Below are 9,406 nucleotides of genomic sequence, written 5' to 3' on the forward strand. Positions count from 1 at the left end.
TGTATGGAATGTGCCGACAACGCTCCTAACTCCATGACCACAGGGTTTTGTAACTAAGAAAAAAATAGAAATACTGAATAATGTATCGTAAAAATCACTATTGTCATCTTACTAATCTTTTAAATGCGAATGGATGAATGGATGTTTGTTTGATCTCAATGAAATTGTTCATAGATATAGAACATAGTCTGGAAGAACACATGTGCTACTAATTAAGTTTTTTTTATTCCGCGCGGACGGAGTCATAGGCGACAGCTAGCTTAGCGTAAGGAACATAAGCAAAAAAAAATATGGACCAAGAGTCTATAGATGTTGTTTGTTGAAATAAAATAAACTATACCGACCCCTATAGGGGAAAGGATGGATTTCGATGACATCGACGATATATTTTCTATTATTTTATTCTATGACCCAGAAAGTAATTTACTAAAGTAATTAAATAGGAAACTATCCAATATTCATTATTAATTTCTTCATAACAACAGAAAGCTTTTATTTTTTTTTTTCTAATTATAAAGTTGTAACATGGCCAGTAAAACGAACGTTCTTTTATTTCCATCAAAATATAAAAATCATTTTTCTACGACATTTATTTTAGACAATCACATTGATAGTGATTTAGAAAAATTTATTTATCCATTAAATTTAATCGAAAATGTACTTTTCCTATCAAAATATTCAATACGCGATAATTTTATAACATCGAATAATTGTTACGCTAATCTTTATTCTCATTTAAGCACTATTTTTATCATTTTCATTTATCTACTTATAATACTTTTGGATAAAGGAATAAGAACATTTCCTCCCACTGTGTTAGCTTTATGTATTATTAATTATATTTGTGTAATAATTGGAAGAGTTGTATATAATCTTACCAACAATTGTTTGAGCGACTCTCATGTTAATTTAATTATTTCCATTCAAAGAATACAAAAAACTATAAAAATAAACTATAAGATTCTTACTTTATACAATTGGGTATTTTTCTTTATTATTGTTTCTTATTATATTATTTTATTTAGTATACAATGTTATGCGAAAAGAGGCACACCTTATATACTTTTTAGTTATATAATTATGTTAATTGATGATTTTAATTCTTTATATTTGATGCGTATAAAGAAATTATTGGTCGAATATACAATTTTATTCGAATACAAATTAAAAAGTACAAATATTTTTGACGTGAGTGCGATAAACAGTTGTATGATAAGAGAAGACTGGCTGGATACAATGGTTCAAGCGTTTTTTGAAATGTCCAAAGCGACAATCGCCTACAAACATATTTCTGAAATCCCGGTAAGAATTGCTGTCTGTAAGCTGATGGTAAGACTGGTCAGCGGTGTAATATGAGGAAACTAAAAGAAAATTTTACGACTTAAAATATTCATCATCATCAGCTCACTATATGTCACCACCGAGGGGCTCGGAGCCTACCCTAAGTTAAGGGTGATTAGGCCATAGTCAACCACGGTGGTGCGGGTTGGTTGACTTCACATATATCATTGAATTTCTTCTCAGATATGTGCAAGTTGCATTACGATGTTTTCCTTCAACCTAAGAACATCGGATAAATGTATATATGTAAATCGGAAATCGTAAAACACATTGGTACATAGCGGGATTCGGACTCAGGACGTGCAGATTGCAAGTCAAGTGATTTACCCCTGAGCCACCGACGCTCTCATCTTGTAAATTATTAATAATAAAAAATTCTAAAATAATAACCTTTATTTTTATTTATTTCAGATATTTTATAATTCAATTTACATTGCAGTATATACTTTAATATATGTAGAATTAATAATAGCGGTATGTAATAATAAATATTGATTACGTCGTATGTAATAGTAATTTGATATAAAATTCAATTATTAAATAATTATTTTAATTAGTATCACAGCCTACCCAATAACATGTTTTGGATATTATTAATTTTTTGGATAATAAAAAATACATGTCAATTTGGAATGACATGTTACAACTCGGAATTACTGAAACTAATGGTGAAAAATATTCAAGCTACTGTCCTTGATAATACGACGAACGAAATCAATAAAGGTGAGTTAATTATAAAGGTAACAAACTTCTAACTGAGAAGAGATGTAACGGAGCAGTCGACAATGATATAATCTGCAACATTTGTTGCACGAATGGGACGGCTCAACTGTCACGTCAAGTGATTATATGTGGAGGCTCTTTTTCCCTTTCTAAACTTGTCTAAAAGGAAAGAATGTGAAGGGAAATAGATTTGGGGACGAATAGGTCCTCTTTTTGTGCGTCACCCTTTCTGCCGAATTCAGGTAGGCATCTGCAAATGTCAATGGGCTACGCCACTTCGCTATTTCGATGAATTAAGATGGCCAATTACTCGTTTGCCTAATACTATTAAAAAGTCCTGCAATTGTCAAAAGTTAAGTCAGGTGCTCAGATGTTTTTTAAATTGACGTCGCGATAGAATAATGTTCCCTCAAATAGTAAATTTCTATACTAAATCTTCTTCACAATCTCATCTGGTAATAAATATTAAATGCCGACACTAACAATGTTTGTATTTCTTCCCAGATATTAATTCGAAGTATGAAAGTCTACTGATAGACATCGCTTTTTCCTACGAGAAGATGACGACCAGTGTCGTCCTGACTGTGGATGCAACACTTCCTCTTACGTTGCTCTCTGGCTATGCTACATATATTGTGGTTCTGCTACAATTCGAGTTTCTCTAGTTTATTGTCATCTCTTTTTGTTCAAAGAAAATGAAAGGGATGACAGTAACCTTTTGTTCTTTTGTTTTGGCGCCTAATTTTTAGAACTTTAAGAATTAAAATATGAATTGTGGCCGCCTGTACCCTATACAGTAGACCCAATTATGTCAAAATATCAAACCGTCTTCTTTCCGGAGTTTTATTATGATACAGTCGGTCAGTTTTTTTGGCAATTGAAATTCATATTGTCAATTATATATAATTTATTAAAATAATTATTTGAAAATGTCTATTATTTTACACCCGCATTTCAATCCGACTTGCAAAATTAATATTTAGTTTATCAACTGAAGCTTTATAATTTTGCTAGGATATGTTTGATGACAGCGATAGACGGGATCCAAACCCATCACCACGTGGCTATTGCATGAGACAACACCATAATGCACGTATTGTAATTACGAAGTCCTGTATATGCTCCTACTGACCTAAACACTTATCCCTTTCATTTTCCTTGTATAAAACAGAGACGAAAGTATGTGAACAAAAATGACGCGGCAATAGAAGCGTTCACGGTTACAATTAATTTCAATGTTGGCGATGTAATTATTCAAATGGAAACTTCAATATTTATTCTTCATACACACTTATTATTCGTCATCAATTGTCTAATAGATAAATAATTACAACCCAACAACCACACAGTTTTTATTGTTATTTGTGTTTTAATAAAAGCAACTGAATACAATTAAAAAATTTATGAATATATGAAAATATTCAAGTTTCAAAAATATAATTAGACTGGAAACCAAAGAGTTTAAAATATGATATTAGTTACAGAGCGGACATATAAGCACTTTCCTTGTAAGATTTATTCCTTCATCGATCATAATAGTAGATACCGCTGTCTATCTAAAGCATAAACACGAGCGCACACACACATACATAATGCATAGATTAGAACCTATTTAAGATAAAAAAGCACTACCTACTGGACCACAGCTCACCTGCAACAGGAGACAGAGTCCTAATAAATTGTAATTTTTTTTTTGGTTCAATAAATATTTATTTATCGCAAGGGACAAAGTGAAAAACCTTAACTCTACCAGGAGTAGAGTTTGAGAGTTCGGTCTGATTCATAATATCCTCTCTATAATGTAATATTAAATATGCATACTTGAAACGGATGCAAGCTTTTTTTATATCACAAGGTGGCAAACAAGCGAGCGGCCAACTGAAATCGCTGAAATAGCGAATTGACCGTTGCCTATATACGTATTGCATGCGTTGCCTACCTTTAATCGACGGAGGAGAGGATGCACAGAAACAAAATATATTCCCTTTCTATGCATTCTCTTATCCGGAAAGCCCACATCCTTTGCTTATAAGATAAAGGGTGGAAAGGGAAAGAGGGCTAAATTAGGCCTCCGGGACGCACACTCATCAGACGAAACGCGGAATTGCATCCACTTGACGCCTGTGCTGTGTGGTCGTGGTATTTTCACTGGGCGAGCTGGGCCAATTCGTGCAAAGATGTTAAAGCGGGCTCTACCACAGTTAAGTTATAACGTCCCTGAAAATTCATTGCAAATAATAAAGTTTAATACATTTTTCGTATTTACACAGATGTATTAGATAAATTGCAGTGTCTGTACGTTCACGTATTTGCATAGGTGATAATAAAAATGCAATTTTCGTTTATATGTCTGGATAAGTGTCCACAAGGTCTCGTTTATTCCGGATCATCTCCGGAACGGCTGGACCGATGTTGACGGGACTTTGACGGGAAGGTGATGCACGCGAGCATATTAAAAGCATTCTGGAGATACCTTCTAAAACATCCATCCGTCCATCTTTACTTTCGCATTTATATTATTAGTGAGATAGTTTTAAATAATTTATCACTTTCTTTCCTTTCTCTTTCACTCAAATTTAACTCGTATTTATTCAAGATTATAGAAAAAATATTCGTAATATTTCCTAAATAATTATCGTTATGTCCGTACGAAAGCAATTGCGTCAGGAATTCCGCGTCGTCTTCCGTCGATTAAACGACGTCAAATTATCTTCAATTGAAGGTCCGAACCCGCATAGCTGATTGACCATTTGGATTTTATAGTATGCAAGTAAATGCCATCTTATCCAAATCATCATGTTAGTAAAACAATTTAACTGACGCTTTTGAAATTGAAAAAAAATTCACGAGAAAAAGCTCAGATTTTCGCGATCGCTAGTAGAAACGGAGTCTACTTACCACATTTTACCTGTTACCGTATATTATAATTTTAATCACCTGTATCAAAACGTGACAATGGCGTCAATAAATGGCAGAATATTATACAACTAGCTGTCGCCCGCGACGCTGCCCGCGCAGAATAAAACAAAACATAATCAGTAGCCTATGTGATCTTCCAGACTATGTTCTATATGTATGTCAAATTTCATCGAGATCCGTTGAGCCGTTCTGAAGATATCTTCAAACAAACATCTATCCATCTAAACATTCGCATTTATAATATTAGTAAGATAAGATAGTAAGAAGTAATATTAGATGTACCAATAGACAAAATAATTCAGAAAAAGTAAATATATCAGCATATCAATCTATCAATCGGTGTAGGTTAGGTCTATGAAAATAAGGACCTGGATGACTGAGCCGAGCAAATCGGTATTTTTTTTAATTGTGTTTTTTGGAAATTATATTTTAGTACGAATTACTAATAAAATGATGAAATACGAATAATATTTTTCGATCTTACCGATAGAAAAAGTTAAGTTTATGTTTAAGTTGATTATCGATAAAAAACGAATAAAATGACATTTTCTAAAAATGATTCCTAGCTAGATCGATTTATCGCCCCCGAAACCCCCTATATACTAAAGGTTATGAAAATCGTTGGAGCTGATTCCGAGATTCCAATTATATATATACAAGAATCGCTCATTTAAAGATATAAGATAAGATTTATGGAATTCCTGGAACATTTTTTTCCTTTCATTAGACTTAAAAACGTGACATTAAGAGCATATGAAACAAATGAGTGTATGAATGTGGAAGAAACTAGAGAGATGTCACAGGATAGCGCCAGATAGAAAACTATAACCGCTACCTACCCTTCCTGGTCTTGTTCGTGAGTTATGTTGTATCAGTGAAAAAGCTGGAAACAAGCAGTCGTTGCATACTTAAGCACGACAGTTTACTAGAATAGAATTAATTATGACCTTAAAGATATCCTAGCGTAGAGGGTCGGCGGTCACTAAAGTGGGACAATTGCTGTCAGCGGAACGAATCGTCATAAATTATGTGTCTGATCTTTGTTATTTATGATATGAAGTATTTATTAGACGTACGAGACAAAGGAAATAGCTGACCAGTAATATTGAATTAAAAATTCCAAAATAATTTTGGTTCGCGTTTATAATCAAAAGCGCTTAGGAATGTCCTTAGTACTTAAAATAATAAAGTAAATGTGATTTCTAGTACTCCATCGACTGTGTTTGCTAATATATACTAGCTTTTGACAGCGACATTGTCCATGCGAATTCTAAGAAAAAAATTATTAAGTACTTTTCTATGTCTGTACTAAAATTTATCAAAATTCCTGCAGTAATTCTGGAGCTAACTACTAACAAACATGCATCCATTCATTCAAACATTCAAATTTCTAATTCTAGTAAGAATACTATTCTATTATTTCACACTTTGGCAACTACGAAATACTTTTTACGATTTTATGGTTATATCAAATTTATTTATATTGATGTTAAACTCGTTTGCTAACCCTTTATTATAATTTCTTATTCCAAGGTATTCGTTGGCGCGTAGTAAAAGGCAGTCTTTAGTGATATTTGCATACATTAATTCAGTGTGAATGTCGCAGTGGTAGTTGTTGGAACAACTGTCGACCACATTTTGCAACTAATCTGATCAACGTTCACGCTACGAATAGGCGGGAAAATGTGATATATTTTTTAATTTTGTTCTATAAATGTCAAATTATTTTCAGCTAGTGAATTATGTTTTAAGCATATGTCAAATTAATTTCAGCCAGTGATTTGTGTTTTAAATAAATCTAAAATTATTTCCGTCCAGTAACATAAATTTTGAAAAGATTTTTTTCAACGGAAATGTTACAATTATTTCCATTTAAAAATATATATAAACAAGAAACGTAATATAAGGAACCAAAATGACATCTTGGACTAAGGAATTGGATGAAGCAGCCGTGTTGGCAACGAGCAAAGGAACATGGCATATTTTCCTGTTTTATCTTCTTTGTAGTCTAGCAGCTATACCGACTTCATTTTTAGTCTTCTCTCAGGTATGTCCGTAAAAACTATATAGATTTATTTGAAAATTGTGAATTTAAACGGATTTTATAGTCAGTTTTTTTGTACTTATACTGTTTTATTATATATTTACTTACGCCTATTTTGGACACTTCACTTTTTTGTAGAGAAAGCTGTTTGTTCTTCCATTACTGTATATAAATATTGTGAATGACATCAAAATATTATATTTTTCTAGGTACTTGAGTTTCTGGTGAAAATGAGTAGAGAGAATTTCGCGGAACATAATCTTACTAATATTATAAATGCGAATGTTTAGATGTAGGATGAATGTTTGTCAGAAGATATCTCCAGAACGCCTGCATGGATCTCGTTAAAATTTGGCATAAACATAGAACATAGTCTGGAAAAAAACAAAGGTTACTATTTAAGTTTTTTTTAATACCTCACGAACGGAGTCGCGGGCGACAGCTAGTGATTGAATAAAATGGAACATGATAACTTAATAATTTTGCTCAAATATAATAAACAAATAACTGTAGTCATTTATAACTACAGAACATGGACCTTTGAATATTAATCGCACTTCAAATAGGACAAACGTCGAGTAGTCTATTTACGTCCGAGTACTTCGTGATTATAAGTAAACAACTGCATAATATTATTCAAATTGTATTCCATTTGTAAACAACACAACAATGTTTATGACATGAGTTATTTACGAGTGGCATGTGTTATACTTGTCAATGATTCTTGATTTTTAATGAGATATTGAAGATAGTGACATACTGGTAGCTAAAATATTTAACCTTGAAACAATTTCATTTATTCGCAATATTTTAACTTATATTTTTATTACATTTAATTTAAATTTAACCGGTCTAACACCGATTTATTGGAAATAACAGATTTTGCTACGTTTCGATTTAAACGCGCATGTTTATGTCACGTGACAGTTGATTCAATCTTTCTAATATTAAAAGTTCGAATGCATGGAACTCGTTGAAATTTGGCATACATATAAAACATAGTATGGAAGAACACATAGGCTCCTATTTAATTTTTTTTTCTAATTCTGCGCGTACGGAGTCGCGGGCGACCGCTAGCTTATAATAGTTCAATTTCATAACACCGCTACAAACCTCTACCATCAGCGCCAAAATGGCAAAAATCAAAGGCACATAATACTCCGTTTTTAAGCCAGTCCATTTCTTTATGTGAATGCGGTCTAAAGATCGCAATATTGATCAAGATATATCAGAAGTTATTCAAAGAATTATGTTTTGATTACAGGTGTTTACCAACGCCACACCGGAGCATTGGTGCTCGCCACCACGTGTGCTACAAAATCTGTCGCTACCAGATAGATTACTTAAAGAACTGACAGTACCAAAACATAATGGAGTCTATGAATGGTGTTCCAGCTATACATTTGACGAGATTACTTTGTTTGAAATGTTAAATGATTATGTTGATGAAAGGTGAGATTTTGATATGAAGAATATTGGTAATCTTAGTATGAAGAAACAAAATCTCGGTGCATTCAATTTTATGTGTTAGCCCATAACCTCTTGTATGTGAAGCGTCCCAATTTGGGACGCTCGAATTTTTTTCTTGTCTGTGTGAGCGTCCTGTATTGGGACTCACAGATGGGCCGATTTTGACATTTTGACAGTTAACATACGAAAGGATAAGCAACTTTACGTTTTCACTTAGAAAGGAACTTAAAAACGAGCAAATTGATCAACTCTTGATTATATCTATATTGAGAGTTACGTTGAAATTTGTATGAATTACAATCGCAGTACAAATTGAAATCAATGAAGGCATTGGGGAAGGCCTAAGGTCAGCAGTGGTCAGACAAAGTGGTGATGGTGATGACGAGAGTGAGGTCTGGATAAAATTAAATATTATACTTTGTTAATATTCTTGTTCTCAGAAGTGAAATAATTAACAAGGATGGTGATCATCAGATGATAAAAACTAAATATCTAATGCAAGCGGTTGGAATCGAGGAACGTGAGAAACAAGTAAGATTATCACTTACAAGGTATCTTACTTAATAATATTATAAATGCGAATGTTTAGATGCATGGATGGATGTTTGTTTGTTTGAAAATATCTCTAAAACTGTTGAACGGATCTTGATGAATTTTGGCATGCATAAAGATCAAAGTCTGGTAGAACACATAGGCTAATAATATCTTTTTTAATTCCGCTCGTACGGAGTCACGGGCGACCACTAGTTTTTTATCACTGCTAACATATTTCAAAGGAAATATTAATTTAAATTACAGATCGCAAGAGTGATTGAAGCTGTAACATTAATAAGAAACATGTCTACAAAATGCACTACTGGATGGCAATTTACAACCGAGGAATATCCTAGGACTCTTGTTACAGAGGTT

At 32.9% G+C, this 9,406-nt stretch overlaps 1 protein-coding gene across 1 annotated transcript in view; it reads left to right on the forward strand.

The window, feature by feature from the left end:
* The first annotated feature begins 6,814 nt into the window (after positions 1 to 6,814).
* LOC106123647 (organic cation transporter 1) overlaps positions 6,815 to 9,406 on the forward strand; it is a 6,851-nt gene continuing 4,259 nt past the window's right edge. Inside the window, exons 1-4 of the mRNA XM_013320093.1 lie at positions 6,815 to 7,030; positions 8,292 to 8,479; positions 8,938 to 9,028; positions 9,296 to 9,403. Coding sequence (XP_013175547.1) covers positions 6,899 to 7,030; positions 8,292 to 8,479; positions 8,938 to 9,028; positions 9,296 to 9,403 — 519 coding nt within the window. The 5' untranslated portion in view covers positions 6,815 to 6,898. The remainder of the gene's footprint in view (positions 7,031 to 8,291; positions 8,480 to 8,937; positions 9,029 to 9,295; positions 9,404 to 9,406) is intronic.

Source organism: Papilio xuthus, unplaced genomic scaffold, assembly GCF_000836235.2.
Source record: "Papilio xuthus unplaced genomic scaffold, Pxut_1.1 DF829758.1, whole genome shotgun sequence".
Taxonomy (NCBI): Eukaryota; Metazoa; Arthropoda; class Insecta; order Lepidoptera; family Papilionidae; genus Papilio; species Papilio xuthus.